The sequence below is a fragment of the Camelus dromedarius genome, chromosome 5 (genome assembly GCF_036321535.1).
Source record: "Camelus dromedarius isolate mCamDro1 chromosome 5, mCamDro1.pat, whole genome shotgun sequence".
Classification (NCBI taxonomy): domain Eukaryota; kingdom Metazoa; phylum Chordata; class Mammalia; order Artiodactyla; family Camelidae; genus Camelus; species Camelus dromedarius.
In genome coordinates this window covers 68,159,248-68,176,633 of record NC_087440.1, presented here as the reverse complement: position 1 = coordinate 68,176,633, position 17,386 = coordinate 68,159,248, and the positions used below count along the sequence as shown (strand labels likewise).

Genomic DNA, 17,386 nt, shown 5'->3' with positions numbered 1-17,386 from the left:
TATCCAACAAACAGGCAACATGGGCTGTGAGTTCGCTGGATGCAGGACGATACGTCATCTGGCTTAGCTCTCCACAGAGGGACATACCAGTTTGACTTTGAGAATTCCGATGGCAGGGACCAGAGCTTGTCCAGAAATGGAATTGCTCTTGGGGCAGTTGGGAAGTCTGCATCTACTTCCCCTTTGCTCTGTTTTTCCCCTTTCTTTCACCCTTCATTTTCAATAGTGAGACGAAACTTCATTTTTTTCCTCCCCGTCTTAAAAACACACACGCACACGCATGTGCACACAAAATCTCCCCATCAGCAATCTTATCTGAATCTTCAGATACACTAAACTTAGCCTGCAGCCGGATACATGTATACTGGGCTAAGGATTTTTTAATCAGGTTTTTTAATCTTAATCTTAGAGGGTTTCTGCAAATCACTAAAAGCAGGATGGCTACTCCTCTGGGTGGAGTGGTTTAGGTACAACAATAGCTCATAGACGGCAGAGGTCAACCTCCGAGGACTCCCTCCAACCCTGGTTCTAAAGTGCACACTGACTGCCTTTCCCCCACAGAGCTGGAGGTGTTATCCAGGTGGTCCACCTGGGAATGTCCTTCTCCACGCACGCCTGAAGGCAGGTGGCATGGGGAAATGCGGAGATGATGAGTCTGGGGGCCTCCTGGTCCATGGGCTCTACCAAACCTCCCCCAGCGATTTTCATCCGTGTCCATCCCTGCTCACATGAAAGGCACCAAGGATGGTTGCTTTCCTCTTGGGTGCTGCTTATTGCTGTGGAAACCACATACCAAACCCCAGCTCCTCCCCCCTCCTCCCATCCCTCCTCCACCAGGGCCACAAATTACATACCGTGTACCCAAATATCTACGTTCCAGGTTTGCCATACATGGCATTTGGGGCTCTGATTTAGCGGGTGGATATGCAAAAAAGGAATCACTAAAGCTTCTGAACAACAGTCTGTTGCCAGGGCGTGTGTTCAAAGCCCAGAGACAAAGAAGGTGAGGTTTACCAGGGATCCAAACCCTCATTAAAGCTTCATCCCCATTAGTGAGGTCATTTTGGCTGGAGAGGGGGCTGTGGTGGAGGGAGGGTAGTGATTCTATTTCTGGATGATTGTGGGTCTGTCTGTTTTAGGTGAATTTGGCCCTGAGGATCCCCACCCTCCACACCTCCCAGTTCTACAGAGCTGGCTGGGCTAGGCTGGGCTGGGAGGTGCTAATTAATCTTTTTCTGCCTAAATCCTGGAGTTCAGCCTCACAGCTCTGGACTCCAAAGACGGGTCAGAGGCCAGCCCATCAATCTTTCCCCTCCCCTTCCCCCAGCTGCTTCCATTTCTCAGGGCTTCCTGGATGGAGGTGCAGCTGACCAGCCTGGAGAATGTGCCCTGAGATTGGTCCCATCCTCTCAGCCATCCAGGTGCTGCTCCTCGGCATTTTGGTCTCCCTCTCCCTGCTCCTGCACTCCTGCATTTACCAAATGCCAGTTCTGCTGCTAAAGGAGGTCATGAGAGTTCAGGTCGGCTGAGGGGCCAACTCAGCCCAGCTGCAATCTGTCCACCAGGCAGTGACCCCCCGGGTGAGGCTGGAAGGTGGTTCCTCATGTAGGACGCAGGCAAGGCTAGCTGCCTGGCCTCAGGCTTTGGGGAAGAAATCCTGCAATCACACTGGCTCAGTAGCTGCCTCTCTTCTGAAGAGCTGAGGTTCTTGTTATTTTCAGGGATCAAAGTGAAATCTGACAGTGGAGGCAACCGGTGTTCAGAGATGAACTGCCCCAAGGTCTATGCTGCTAGGGGCTTGCTGGGAGCTCCTGACCTACCTGCTCTGCCCAGAGAGAGGAGAGCTCTTGCCTGGCACCCTCAAGGGCTCTTTCCTCCTGTTCATCCCCATCCCTGCCTCCAGGTTGGATGATTCTATAGGAGACACTTGGGAAGGGGAATGATAACTCTGCCTCTGCGTGGCATCTTGCACAGTTATGGGGGAAGGCATTTTTTTCAGAGCGTGAATACGTGCTGTTCCTCAATGCTGGTCAGTTGGGAACAGATCATGGTGCCAGGAAACTGCAGCCAGCTCAGCCTGAGGCCTTGGCTTAGCTGAGCGAAGCAGCTGAAGGTGGTTGAAAATGCTATTAGCAGGCAGCCTTTGTCCAAGTGAAAAAATATACAGTGATTAAGAACTGAGCTGCAGAAGGTACATTCCAGAGACACCAAAGCTTTGCATTCAGACAAAGTGCTTTCCCCCTTCAAGACCTTTGGCCAAGTTTAATCCAAAGGAATGTGGGATCCTTCAATTTCATGGACCATGAGCTCAGTGCTGGGTTCACAAACACCCACACATTCAATTCCCACCCTCCGCCCTGACTAATTGGTTCAGCTCTGCAGCCATCTTGATGGCTAGAAGCCTAGAAGGTGGTCATGGAATCCTTTGTTTCTAAAAGGAAATGCACAAAAGGAACAGCTCCTCCCTTTTGTGTAGTGCTTCAGGAAAAACCAACATGCTGATTGACATGCCGTGGCTCTGTGCATCGCGCTTCCCGATATTAATCAACAAAGCATGCGCCATCTGGGTTACCAAGAGCTTTTGCCACTTACTTACCTGGGAGACTGATGCTAACCTCTTTGGCTGGGAGAAGGGCTAAGGCTCAGAGGGTGGCCCTGGGGGTCAGATGGCATACTGGGGGCAGTGGAGCCAAGTACTAGTGGGTCAGGCAGGATCTTTTTCAACACTAAGAAGGTAAAGACATCTGAGCTGCTGACGAGGTTTTCTTGCTGATTTGCCCAGATGACCTAAGACCAAAGTTACAGATCTCAAGTCTACCAAATCTAAACCCATGCTACTAAGGGGATGGAAATCAACCGTGGTTGCCTCTAGGGGAGAGGGATGGAATTGACTGGAAAGGGAACTTTCTAGGGTGATGGGGTATAGGTCACACTGCTGCATATATTTGTCAAATTCATTGAACCAATCATTTCAGACCTATTTATTTTGCCATATGTAATTGAAAAAGAAAAGAAAAAGAAAAAAGATGAGGGGAAAAGAATCCAGCTATCACATCTCTGCTGTGAAATTTCCCACCCTGTACTCTTTTTCAGTTGCTGTCCCAGCAGCTTTGTCTCTTGGCTCAGTTCAAATCTTTCCCCTCAGGTTATGGGAGAAACCCAGATTCCTCTGCTAGGGGAACTAGAACTTTCAAGAGAACTAATTTGGAACACGATTTCTAGTCTTCATCGATCCAACCCGATCACCTTGTGGTGACACACAGGCATTTTTCATCCCTGCTCATGAAAAATGGTGTTTTGCCGAGTAGGGCTCACCGGGCAACTTCAGCAGGCAAGAAGCAGGAGGCCCCAGAGATGAGTTGTCCTCTCAAGGAGACTGAAAGTTCCCTATGAGCAGGTGATGCTCAAGTTAATAAATGATGAGTGTGTGTGGAACCACAGGCCTGTGGGGGACTTGCAGGAGGCAGCAGTCAGGCCCCAACCAAGAGCCAGGGAGAAAGGAAACGTCCTAGCTGGGGTTTGTCAGGAGGGGGCAAATTCCAGGACCTGTCTGACTTCCATCAGGTGACTTCCCTGGAGGTTGGTGCCCCTTCTCCACCAAACAAAGTAAAAGGAATGCTTTCTAAAGGAAGTATGAGAAATTCTGTGGCATCTCCTTTTGCAATGCTGCTTAAAACTGGGGAGAGAGTGCCACTTGCTTCGGATAGTTTAGAGGGCTGAGAAACACTGAAAGGGGATGATAGGAAAATCCATACTTAATGCAGAATAATTTCAAAACCCTTCAACTCTCCATCTTTCATCACCCTCTGTTGAACTTTGTGAGGCAAGATGGGCAGATGAAATGGGGAAACCAGGCTGTGGGACGAGCCAGCGGTTACGCACGGCTGATCCAGGCAGAGCCGGGCTGGAGCAGCACCCGGGGCACGAGAGGCTGCTTTGGGGGTGGGGAGGGGGAGGGCAGGAGCCCTGTGACAGGACCCATTCCTGTATTACTGTATTACTCCTGGGTCCTTGCCAAGCTTTCTGATCTCTCTCAGGAGCTGAAGGGCATTTTCTTTGGTTTTTAAAATACTCTCTTTATTCAACTTTTAAAAAATAGGATAGCATAAACATAAAACAACCCCTCCCCTCCTGCCCCAAATCAAGAGCTAGGTGAAAATTGAATTAATTTTTGAAAAAGCTCACTGGATGAAGAATTAATATACATTCAACCTATTTCCAAAGTGAGGAATATGATCAAAAACAAAATGAATTTTTTTTTGAAACAGCCCACAGTCTTCTGTACAGTAATATAAACATACATGGTGGATCAATGCAACCTGCCAGCAGTCATGTCTGCTGAGAGCAATGCCCACAAAATGTCACTGGGACCATGAGCAGGTTCAAATACCTTACTCTAGCTGGTATTGGCAACTAGCACTGCTTTTTTTTTTTTTTTCACTTAAAAATATTTTTAATTTAGAAGAGGTGAGTTGCCAGCCCTCCTATCTGAACTAAATGTGAGAGGGCCAACCTATCCCCTACCTTCCAGGGACTTTCTCTTTGAATTTCTTATTCCTGGCCCAACGGGGTGGCATCGCATCTCATTCACCCTCCCTTCTCAAGTGCCCTCCTCTTCAACTCGCCTAGACCTTGATGGTGGCAGGGTGGGGATGGTCCCATTACCAGGGACACAGGTTGGCTGCTGAGGACAGTTACTAACAGTCACCCACTGATGGAATATCGAGCTATTGTGTGTCAAGCACACTAGACATTCAACAGACACCTGTGCTAAGATCCACACCATCTTTGTCTGTTAGGTATTGCTTTAACCCTCACTGGACACGTGAGGTTGGGCCACTAGCCTGAGCACGTACCACTGGTCAGCTGCCTTCATGGCCCATACACCTTCTGCTTGGTACATGACCATCATTTTCAAGGAAAGGGGCACGTGGAAAGGCTCAGGACTAAGGACTCCTCCACACTCACCCACACTGGGTGACCTCTCTGGGGCGCACAGGGTGATTTTCTCAATGACACTGAGAAAGAAGATTCAGCTCTTGGACATATTTGAGACCATCCCAGGCATTTCTGCTCTGCCTGTGTTTCCCTTCATCACCTGGGGGACTCCTGAGAAAGAGAGGATGCTGCCTTCCGGCCAGCGACCCTGGCAAAGTGGACTTTGGCGACTGTGCTGAGCTGAGGCACAGGTCACCACTACCTGGTGCTCATGGATTTAAAGTGGTGGCTGCTGGACAAGCCAGTGAAGCCACCACTTCTGTTTGCAGCCCTGTGTTATCGGTGCCGATGCCTCTGGGATCTCCTTAGCAGCAGTCCCAGGGAGGAGAGATGCAGGTGTGACGTTAACCTGCCTAACTAAGGAGGGGCAGGCAGATGCCTTACTCCAAATAGAACCAACCCCAACTAGAACCAAGTGTCTAGATCGATCTGGCCGGAGAAGCCCTTCCTGGGAGTTGTTCTTGCCACTTCTGACTCCTGCCCCCCTACCCTGCCCCATCATGCTCATCACTCATGGGGCTCTTTGTGAAGTCTGACATCTGCCTGTATAGTTTTGGCGGGTGATGGGAGACCTTCCTCTACGGTCTCCCGCTGTGCAGGGACAAATCTGGAGCCAGGCCGGCATGTTGAGTGCCAGGAGCGAGAAGGGCCCAGCATCTGGGCCTGACGCTGGCAGCGCACTGCCCGGGAACATGCCCCCAGACTCCTCTACAAGTTGTGCATTTCCACTTTCCCTGCCGCTTTTTTTCTCCCCGTGCAGGAGAAATGCAACCCCCCACCTTTTTTTTTTTTTTTTTTTTTAAACCGAATCTCTTATCTCCTCCCTCCAGTTCTGACTGAACAGCCTGGTGCTCTTTCTACACTCAGCCTGCAGCAAGTTCTTGGTAGACCCAGGGGTAGAGAGGAGCCAGTGGGCATTTGCTTCCCAAAGCCCCTCAGTAGCATGCCCTCCTGCTGCCCTGCTGTGCTTACCTCTTCCTCTCTTCCGCCAGTTCCTCCCCAACTGTACTTTGGCATCTCAGCGCTGGTTCACTTTAAATTAGGCAGAGGGCAAAAGACTCAAGGAAACAGGGACATGGCTGAGTTGCTATTGGCAACAACTTGATGTTACTTTTTTCCAACTAGGAAGTTCAGGTGACCCTTGACTATGGCTACAGGGGAGAGCGCTGCCGTTTAGTGGATGAGACAGCAGGAGGAGTCACTCACTTGGCGGTGTGTGATTCTCCTTAGGACCCACGAGGACTCTAACTCTACCCTCCTAAGGGCACTTCTCACCTCCTGCAAACATGTTCACCCAAAACACTTCCTGGGTTTGGGTCCTGAGTTAAGCCAGCTGCCAAGGCGCCCAGGCAGTCAGCATGCTGACTGCCCCGCCATTGTCTCAAAGCATGATCTTTCCGTGAACATCCGCGTCTTTTTGGACTCATACGCACAAAGGGCCGTCTCATTTCTCTTTCCACCCCACTATCAGGAATGCGGTCTGGCAGGCATTTATCAGACATGTATTTCTAACCTGAAAAAGTACAGCACTTCCCGGGAAGTGCATAGGAGCCCTGAGAAACTGGCCACAGGGCAGAACAGGCAGGGGACAGGTCAAGCCACATTTTTCAAAACATCTCTGGACAGAAACTTGGGCTGATGTAATTCCTCACCGCAGAGAACCTTCTTACTTCCCTATAAACCCTTTTCACATGTCGCTGCAACGCTTTCCACCCCTACGGACTGAGGATGGGCGGTTCCTTAGCCCTCTTCCCCCGGGGGTGGTCTAGCAGGTAGAAATGTGAGATTTCCAAGTTTCTTACAGGACTTGGCCCTGGGCCACAGAGGATGAGTAGTGGAAGCTGTGACTGGGAGATGAAGCCTCAGGACGCTGCTTGCTGTTGGATTTAAAAGCATCTTCAAAGGTAGTGGGCATTTCTGCTAGAGGTCCAGGAGATGTGAGTTATAGGATCAACACCTAAAGGCATTATTTGTACATTGCCTCTAGGACTCAACTCAGCATCATTTCTGGACCCCTCAGCTTCTTGTTTCTTAGGAAGGACAAACTATGGGTGTAAAAACAATCAGGCAGGAAAAAATGGGGACACCAAAAAATGGGTGCCTCTGACTGTCCATGGAATGAAGGTGTGACAACAGGAGTGGTGGGCAGAGATGAGGCCACGGACAAACAGATCATCTCTTCTGGTTTTTGGAGCACCTTCTTTGCAGAAGGATCCCAAAGAAGGTTAGAGAGTGTGGACGCCGGGATCACTCACCCACAGCTGGAAGGAAGCCACCTCGGGGGTGAAATGCAGCGGCCATTCTGACTCTGCGCCAGCAGCACTAGGCAATTGTGTTTTTAGGAAGGGAAGTGAAGAATAACTTATCCAGCTGAAACCATGAAGACCTGTGGCTTTAGGGGAGCCCCTGCGCAGACACGCACACAGCTGCAGCAGGCAGGCAGTCCATGCGCAGAGGCACGTGCAGTCTGCAGCGTATGTTACAGGCGTACCATACACTGAACACAGAGGCGTATACCAGGCAGGCAGCACATGCACCTGTGTATGCAGCTGTGCACACATTCATGTGCACGTTTACACCGCAGGCACCTACATAAGCATCTCATGCAAGGTTCATAAGCAACCATATGATTGGCTGTAGAGCTTTCCATCAGGCTCCTAAGGTGCCAGTCTTTGACAAACACTGCAAACTTCAAGCATTTATCTTAGAGACATATATAAACCTGACTTTCCCCAGGAAAAAGCTATTCGTGTCAGTGACAATGGCCTCTCTGTTTCTGTTTCTGTCAATACTACAAGCAGTGGGAGCGTGCGCCCCAGGGGGCTGGTTTACGAGGAATTTCAAAGCACTCCCTGCCACTTGGCTCTGACTCCTCCAACAACCCCACTGTGTAGTATGTGCTTAAAAAATAGAAGCCTCTGTTTATCCAGCAGATGGAGTAACTGGACTTGGTGAGGTTGTACTGCTCAGGGGAGTTCCAGGCAGGTAGCCAGCTGAGAGGTGAGGGTTTCTGGGAACGAGGCTTCTGTCATGCAGAGCAGTACCTCTGGAGGATTGGATTTCATGCTCTTATAGGGGAGGACAATCTTTGACCTGTGTCTGGAAATAGGAGGCATCTTAGTGGGGCATATGTATTGCCTCGGTGGCCCTCCCCTGGCCACATCCTGGCACCATGCTGCCACAATCCCCCAGCTCCTGCAGCTTCCCAGGAAGTGCATAGGAGCCCTGAGACATTGACCACAGGGCAGAAGCTGGTCTGCCAGCACCACAGTCCCCTCATTCCCAAGGAAGGCAGAGAAACTGGCTCTCTGAGTTGATTTTAAAAATAAGTCGGTAATAATAGCTACCATTTATCAAGAAGTCCCATGAGTACTAAATGAATGTGCTCTGCACACTGTCATGTATGAGATACCCACACCCCCATCCTCAACTGCAAAATAAATACAAAAATAAATACAATAATACCTATCGAAAAATATTGTTGGAAATTAAATAAGGTAATAAGCGCTAAGCACGGGCTGCAGGTCACATCATGATAATGAAAATGATAATACAGAGTTACATTTGAGCACACTGCAAACACTGTGCTAAGCACCTTACATATTTCTTCCCACTTAATCATTTACTCTTATCTTCCTTTTACAGATGAGGAAACCGAGGCTTGGAGGCACTGCCCGAGTCCACAGGTAAGTGGTGGAGCTGGAGTAGAACCAAAGTCCCTCTTGGGCCAAGCTCCATGTGACATGGGTGCCCACAGCGTGATGCTGGGAGCCTCCGAGGAGTGGAAGCCGCTCTTGCTGTGCCCTCGTTGAGTGCTGACCCCCACCTGGAACCGTGGGCTTCATTATACCATTGGGTGTGTGAGCGACTTGCCTGGGGTCTTACACCAACGTCAGGTGGAAAAAGAGGACTCAACTGGGGCTGTCCATCCCTAACCCTGAGCCCATTTCCCACATTCTGGTGGGCACTGCAGGGGTGTTGTTCTCAGGGGCAGAGCCAGCAGGTCGTCTTCAGTAGGGGATGCGAATGCAGTTGGGGGAAATCTCGCTGCCAGGTTTTCGACAACACTTAACCTTGAATGGTTGGTGCTACTCATCACATCCTCAGAGAGTGGGCTCCCGACAGGATAAGGAGCAGTGTGAATGGCTCAGGGCAGTCAGCTGCCAGGGGCCAGCTGGAGCCCCGCAAAACAGCCTCCTGCCAGGGCAAGGTGAACCTCACTGTGCAGACATCTGTGTAGCCTTGGGGAGGATGGAAAGGATGGGGACCCTGACATCAAACCTGCACAGAGGTGCTGAAGTGCAGGCTGGGGGCTCTGGTGGCCACACCCCACCTGCACACCATCCTGGTAATCCCTCTTATAATGTCCTCCATGTCTAGAAACAATTCAGGGACGCTCTGATTGAGGGCTAGCAAAGGATGGGCTCCGAAGCTGCATCGTTACCAAGGATACAGCCATTGAGTATGTGCACGGGGGAGGATATGGCTCAGTGGTAGAGTGCATGTCTACCATGCATGAGGTCCTGGGTTCAATTCCCAGCACCTCCATTAAATAAATAAATAAAATCATTAACTTGCTCACAGGATGGTGACAACTCACAAATGCATCCTATACATATTTAGAATTATGGATGTCCTGGAACCTCCCAGTATCATCCAGATCAGAGAATCCACCAGAATTTCCCTTCTACTTTTGCCTCAGATGACAAGGTTGAGTTGAGTTTTGTACTGGCTACTCCAATTCCCCACTTAATCAGCCGTCATATAGAAGCCAGGCCCTGTATCCTTGCTTGAAGGTCTGTCTTTTCCCATTAGGCACTGGGGTTCGGGTGCACCATACTCTTGGTGGAAACGAGGAAGGCCAGGGGCACGATGTAAAGCAGCTCTCCAGCCCTGTGAAAAAGTATGGGCACCCTCTGGGTCCCCCGGCCCACCTCTCCCCTACCTCTTATATCCGGACATCAACCACACCTGACAGAGATTTAAGGGACTGCATGAGGGAACATAGTAACAATTGGCTCTGACTGGGCTTTCTTTAGCTTACAAAAATGCCTTCTTAAAACTTTGCTGACTTTATCTGCATCACCATGTTTAATGAGAGGCCTCAAAAAATTTGAAAGCCAGAGATGAGAAGAGGAAAAAAGCCACAGGCTGTAATCACTGTGATTATACAACTGCACGATGAGTCGAAGGCAGCCCTGGTGAAGCCCGGGAGGGGAGGCAGGGCCATTTGCCATCAGGTCGGTCCTCAGGACAGCTGGGAGGAATGTGACACAGGAGCCCTTCCCTTGGCCTGAGTTGGGCTGAAGATGAGCCCTCAAGGCAGGGCCGGAGGGGAGGGGGCCCCAGGAGCGCAGCTCCTCCTTGGTCTAGTGTCTCTGGGGGCGTGTGCTGCTCCCGGCCAGGCTGAGACAGTTTGGGTAGCAGCTTGTCCACCTGGACTCTGCACTGGCATCGGGTAAAAGGCACCTAGCTTGATCATCTTTTTTGCTTTCACAAAACACCCTTTCTGGATGGGAAGGATGACAGGCCGGGCTCTCTCCAACGCAGAGCCAGGGCGCCACCACCGCCCCCGTGCCAACCCCGGCTGCACTCAGCCCGCTGCGCCACAGCTGCTCGGCCTCCCTGCACCAGCAGGCACCCGCATCCTCCGCCCAGTGCCATCCTCCCAGACATTCAGGGGACAGAGCCTTGTCGCCCAGGGTTCAGCTGCAGCGGCAACAGCCAAGGGCTTAAAAAAACCAAAACCAAAACCCAAACCAAAAGGCCTGGATGGCATGCGAAGGGCAGTAATTCCACTTCTTGACAGTGGACTTGCTTTGATTTGTCATCATCTGGCTTTTTCTCCCTCAAGGCAGAGTCTAATCTGACCCCTTTGGCTCCCTCTCCTCCCATCTCAGCAAACTCCCTCCGCGTGATCCATTCTTTTTTTTTTTTTTTTCCCATAGCTTATTTATAAGCCATCTGATAAAATGCAGTAGGATCCATTTAACATATATTTAATGCATCAGAGGATTTCAGTTGGAAGAGGTGATGGAATCCAGTGCAGAAAACTGCTCTACAATATTGGATATTCGGCTTCTGAGCGTTTCCAAGGAGCTCTTTTCTCCTTGAGGTGACACATTCCACTGCTGGGAAGTTACTAGTGTTAGAATATTCTTAGAGAGAGACCCTCCCCACATCGTCTACCCATTTGTTCTAGCTTTGTCTGGAATAACCCAAAACTGTCCACTCACCCTAGGACACAAACACCGATACGTCTCCTGGGGGTTATTGAATCTGTGTAGGAACTAGACAGCTTCAGCTATTTCAGTCTCGTCTGACATGGCTTCCAGAGTCCCCAGCTGTTTTTTCCTGAATTTCCTCTAGTTTGTTGAAGTTCCTGATAAAATGTGGGAGCTTAGACGCAAGACTCAACACGGTCTAGAGCAACACAGAGAACAGCAGAACCTGTCTCTCTTCTGACCATTTCACTTTTGTGATTAAAACCTAAAGTTGCTTACAAAGAAAAAAGTGATTGCATCTCACTTTTGCTTCTACTGAACTTGCAATCAATCACAACCCCAGATTTTTTTTTTTTTTACTTGAATCCAGTGAAGGCTGGGAATGCCACCCTGTAGTTGTGAGACTGAACTTTTTTTTTTAAATAAACTTTATCTGGTTAAATCATACCTTTGATTGATTTGGACCTGTCATTCCACCTGAAGAAGATGACTTTTCAATATACTTTCATTACCTATCAAGTGAGCAATACCTTCCAGGTTTGCATCTTTGAATGTGACTGGCATGTTGTCTCTTCATCTGAGTCATCAAAAGGATGCTGGATAGGACAGGGCTGTGGCTGGACCCTTGTGGCCACAACCAGAGACTGCCTTTCCCATTAACACAGATCTATTAATTCACCCTCTTACTAGCCATCAGGGTGTGGTGAATATACTTGCTTTAATAATAACTATGGGCAAACATTGAGGCAGTGGAGGTGGAGGGAGTATGGGGGGCAGGAATGCATATGGTTTTCAACTTTATCACACTGATATCTGGTAACAAATAAAGTTTTCTGGAGCAGGGGATGTAGTTAAGATAGTAATCTCCCTATAGTAAGCCAGGCTTACAAGAAGGGTGTGGAGTTCCTGCAATTATTACACCAATGAGGCCCGACCCTGTTTGGGGCTGTGGTACCATTGCTCAGGCCAGAATGATTGGACTGTGACTGGGGGTCATTTTGGATGCTGCGACTGCCAAGGTAGCTACACACTCCCAGCCCCGCCCCACCCCTCATCCACTGGAAGCCGGCAAACAAACCCCCAAGGTCTTTCTCTCATCAGCCTTCAAGTAACATCACTAAACTGAAGATCCCACTGCTCTGAGCTCTATTCAACTCCTCTGCGGCGTCCCAGCTAGCATTCTGTTCCATCCACAGCAACATTTTATAGTGTTCCTACCTACGAATTTATATCCTGCCCTCCTTCCTGAAAGCCACACTTCCCAAACTCGATTTGAACCAAAGATGCACATTTGCTGCCTATAAACAAGGAAGACTCCTGTGTTGTTTTCACCAGGAGCTCATTTTGGGGGGAAGCCATGGCCACCTTACTTCTCAGCCTTTGAAATCCTTAGACCTTGAGTTCTCTGACTTCTAACCCTCCAGTCTGGACGCAGACAGAGTTGGGTCTCATCTCCCTGAACTCGACATTGGCAGCTTGGTCCCCTTCCTAGGTTCCTGCTGTTCCAAAGCCTGACTAATGCCTGGAGGGTTCTCTCCTGCCCCCTGAGGGAGGTTGCTGATCCCCTGGCAGGTCTGAGGCGGATTCTGTCCTCTGCAGAAGCAGGCATCTGTTCCCCTGAAGGGTCTGCACTTGCTGCTGTTCATCCTGCCGAGGGCCCCAAGGTCACCTTCACCCTCTGCCTTCTCCTGGACAGATGGGAGCCCTCAGCCATTTGCGCGTGGCTGCCTGGGGACAGGTGCCAGAAATCTGACTATACAAGTGACAAGGAACAGGCTGAAATCCCACAAACCCATCAGCCACTTCTAAAGTGAGAGCTTCTTCTAGAAGGGCGTCTTTCTGAGTGGAGGGTGGGAGGACGGCTCTGTTAAGGCCAAGGGCTGCAGGTCAGCTCCCGAAATAGATTCCCGCCTGGCGCATCCATCCACGGTGTGCCCCTGGCCTGCCTTGGGGGAGACTGGCAAGGATGCGATTTGGATCTGAATCAGTGGCTGTAAACACACAGCTGTGCCTTTCTGCCTCACAGGAGTTTTTCACTTGACTGCTCGGCACATGGGGGTCTGGGGAAGGCAGGAGAGGGCCGGGGTAGGGGCGAGGGAGAGCTGGCGAGAGGAGGAGGGAGCAGTCTTGCAGAGCCTAGCTGTCCCCTGTGTCAGGCAGCTGAGTCACTGTGGCATTTTTCCTCCAAGTGGGCACTCTGCTGGGAGGGCATTTCTGGCTGCTTTTGGTTGACAGGTTGAACCATCAGCTGCAACAGCTGGGGGTTCCTCCTTCCAAGGGAAGCGGCAGGGTCCAAGGCTGGGCTTCTCAAAAATGACAACCTCTTACTTTTTTTGATAGATAAAAATCTCACCTTTTCCCAGAGTTTCAGAAAGACCTCTCCCCTCCAACCCCTGCCATGGAGAATCACTTTATCTCTTTTGTCTTCTCTGTACCCCACTAGCCAAGCTGCCTGGGCTGTCTTACACTTTACAGTTGGTTTGTAGAAAATAATAGACTTTTACATTTTCATTTTCCAGCTACAAAATTATACTATATTAAATAGGCTTTTTCAAACTTCACTTGGACCCAAGATGGAGAGAGAGATAGAGGCCAGAGGAGACTTAACCTACCACTGTAGCCAGGATAACACGCTCTCTCGTGACCTCTTCTTGGTCATTTCTAAGAGAGGACAGAGGCAAGCTGTCCCAGAGTTCTCCAGGGAACTGGAAAGTGTGTTAGCAGGTGAGCAGCAGAGTGGTGCTGAGGTCCCCAAATGCTCGCAGTTCATTTCTTCCCACGCCCCACAGGACGGGGCGGTGCAACAGCACCCGCTCTGGAGCCCACCCCTCTGCCAGCTGACCTCGCTCCCACCTTCTGACACACACCCCACCTTCTGCGGGTCCGTCCCGGAAGCACGGGGCGGCAGAACTGGCGAGGGCGGCGGGGTGTGTGGTGCTTACCCTGTTCTTTGTGACCTCTCCCTCCCTGCACACCAGGGGTCACAGTGTAGGATAAGCCCCGAGGGGCAATCAGAGGGACCAGGGCTGGGGCAGGAAAGGGGCCGGTGGGAAAGGAGGGGGGTGCCTGCAGCACTTTTAGTACTGCCAGGGCTTTACCCTCAAATCCTGTGATTTTAAATAAATATCCAGCTCCATTCTATCCATGGTTTACTTCCCAGACTCAAAGATAGGCAGCCACTTCTCCAGCAGGAAGGCAGCTCCTCTCATTCTGAGGGCTGATTAGCACAACTTGAAAATCTCAGGATCGACAGAAGCACAGATCTACAGAACACCCCTGCTGAAAGGGTCCACAGAGGTGACCTAGCCCAAGCCACTGTGCACAGGAGAGAACCAGGGCTCAGAGAGGGCTAGCACGTGCCTGAGGTCACGCTGCTGGCAAGCTGAGGCTGGAGGCAGGCAGGACCCGCTCTGCACGGGTTGCTGAGGAGTGCCACAGAGTCCCAGGGGAAGTCCTTCCTGCTCCGGAGGCAAATTTCCCTGCGTTCCCTCCACTACACTGCTAGGGAATCTACCTCCATCTCTAGGCAGGTCCGGGTCTCATGAATGCTAGATCTCAGGGCTCTGAGATGGGAGAGGCTGGCACTGCAGTCCATGACCCAGTAGTCCCAAGGGGATCCAAGGACTGTTTGCAATCAAAACCGACTCTAGAGATTTTTAGTGATCATTCCTTGCTGGAGGCCTGAAAGGATTTTTTTCAACTGAGGTCAAAGCTCCCTGGGGGCTCTGCTGAGTCTAGGTATTTGAGAACTCATTTGGCCGGGAGAGCAGGCCTGCTGAGGGGGAGGGGAAACAAGCCCCTGGGGGAAGGAGCTGCTCTGAGGAGGGCTGAGTGCCCGCCCTGGTTGCCTCGCTTGCCAGGAGTCTCAGGCTTCACTTCCGGGTCAGCAACTGGGCCTGGAGCTGGGGTTTCCTCCCGGCAGAGCGGCCCGGAAGGGGGTGAGCTGCTGATTTTTCACTCTCATTAGCTTTTCCTTGGCTTTTGGAGAGGGAGGAGGGGGAGAGGGAGGGTGGGTAACAGCTGGCTCCCAGAGCTTCCTGGTCTCCATCTGACTTCCCTGCTGCATTCCTTGGCAGGCAGGACAGAAACACTTGTGGCGGAGATGCCGCTTGGCACATGCCAGGGCTCCCTCAGTTCCGGGCCCTCGCTGTTCCAATTCCGAGGAGCACCTTGACAAAGCCCAGCTGTGATATGAGGCTCTCTTACCAGGGGGACGAACACCTGGTCCCCATCTCTGCTCTCCCCTGGGGCCTCCAGCTCTTGCTCCGGCACCAGCGACCCCATTTCCCATCTTGGGAGCCTGAGCTACATTTGATGCATGAGGCTCTCAAGAGGGCAGTTGGGGCTTCAGCCGGGCGCCCGGTAAAGGTGTCTGGGGAAGCTGATGCCACCATCACTCAGGGCTGCCACTTCTCCTAACTTAAGTGCTGTCCCTCCAGGGAACTGGACACAAGATGCAGAGGACATTTTCTAGCTTCCCCTCCCCAGCTTGGAGTTCTCACCCGATGGCTTCGGCTGCCGTCTGAAAAGGGACAATCAGGTTGCTGCTAGTGAGCCAGGCATCCCCTGTCTTGTACGTCAGGGTCACCCGGGTGAGGCCCTCCTCCCTTTGTAGTAGAGCGGAAGAAATGAGCAGCCTCAGAGACAGCAGGGGGTCAGGGGCCTTCCAGCTCTGCCTGCTCTCCTACCCTTATTGTCATCTGTCAACCGCAAAACCAGGAAGATGGCCCAGAATGGCAGGCTGGTCAGCCCTGAGCAGGAGGAAGTGGTCTTGAGTTAAAGTCTCCTCCTCCCCACAGCCAGTAACACCTGGGACCTCCCACCAGCGAGTCTGAAGAGGAGACAGAAGATGGTGCAAAGGCCACCCACAGGTGTTTCCCATCATGGCTTTCAGATTTTACAGCCACTGTGAAAGGAAGCTTCCCAGTGGACAGGGCTAGGGAGAGACAGGCTCTGTTCATTTGACCTGAGGCCACGTCTGGGGCCCCCCTTGAGATGTTGCTATGTGTTACAGCTCTTCCTGTGTCTGGGGCTCCTTGGACCAGGGGCACCATGTACAGTGGTATGAACTGTCCACTGCACAAGGGCAGCTGAGGGTCAAGGAGGGGCTGAAATCCAGCCTGCCTTTTGCTTGGCCAGCTGGGCATCTGTGAGGCTGGGCCCATCAAAGGGAGTTCCATTTTCTCACTCTGAATAAAGGTGCAACTCACTGAGAGTTGCCATGGGCTTTCGGTGATGTTTGCTTCCGAGCCTCGGCCTTCCTCATCAAATAAGCGGGGCTTTACAGAAGCTCTGTGGCTCCAGGTGACCAAACGATACAACGCTTAGCATAGCATATCCCCTGGCATTTGCTCTAATATTCAAGTTCTGGGTGACTCAGCTTGCATTGGAGGGGGCAGTTCACACAGCAACACCTCTGTTGGGAATCGGAAGGCTCCCTCTGCATCCAAATTAGCATGGCCCCCGCAGCTTCCAGGAACTACACTGAACTACTCCCCAGGGTCTCATGTAAAAGGTGGGCATCTGTGGCCTTCACAGGTAATCTCTCCATATCATGGTACACCTGAGACTTGGAAAGAACAATTTGCTTTCTCCAAATGTTCCTCCTTTACCCAGGAAAGAAAGGACATAGGCATGGGAGAAATTCTGGATTCAGATTCAGTTTTGAAAAGAAGTTAGCTGACCGAGATAACCAACCATCTGGATCAATATTTCTTGCCACCAGTGAGTTCTAAATGGCAGCTGGCCTCACGTCCTTGGGCCATGGACGGCCCAGCTTCGCTCCCTCATTGTTCCATTATTAGCCCCATGACACGAATGGTCTTTTTACACATATTTCCCAGCACCATGAGAATGCTATTGAACTAGCCTTTCACTGAGTTTTATATTTTGCAGTATGTAGCAGATGAAAGGTCACGTAGACCTTCTTTTAGAGAAATCAAGCACTTTATGCCTATTATATCCAGAAAATGATTATCAAATTGCAAGGCATTTTGCTTCGCTGGTTAATTCTGTTTGATTAGGACACTGGACTGTGGAGACCAAGTTCTGGGGTTCCAGCCTCAGGTACTCTGAGAGCTGCTACTGTTCTACAGCCATGCGGCATCTCCTCAAACTCAGCCACGGCTAGTGGGGAAGTGGTGTTACCCCAAGAGCACAGGGAG

General features: G+C 51.0%; 1 protein-coding gene and 1 non-coding gene across 4 annotated transcripts in view; one reads left to right on the top strand and one right to left on the bottom strand.

Moving 5' to 3' along the window:
- Window positions 1–17,386, bottom strand: part of RGS6 (regulator of G protein signaling 6) — a 479,670-nt gene that overhangs the window by 1,599 nt on the left and 460,685 nt on the right. The window contains exon 18 of one of the 3 annotated variants that reach the window (XM_010976555.3): window positions 7,254–7,320. The exons of the other annotated variants lie outside the window; for them this stretch is intronic. Within the exon in view, the coding sequence (XP_010974857.1) occupies window positions 7,254–7,320 (67 nt within the window). The remainder of the gene's footprint in view (window positions 1–7,253; window positions 7,321–17,386) is intronic. 3 annotated transcript variants of the gene reach the window in all.
- TRNAG-ACC (transfer RNA glycine (anticodon ACC)) lies at window positions 9,474–9,546 on the top strand. Its single transcript has one exon. It is a non-coding gene; the product is annotated as a tRNA-Gly (tRNA).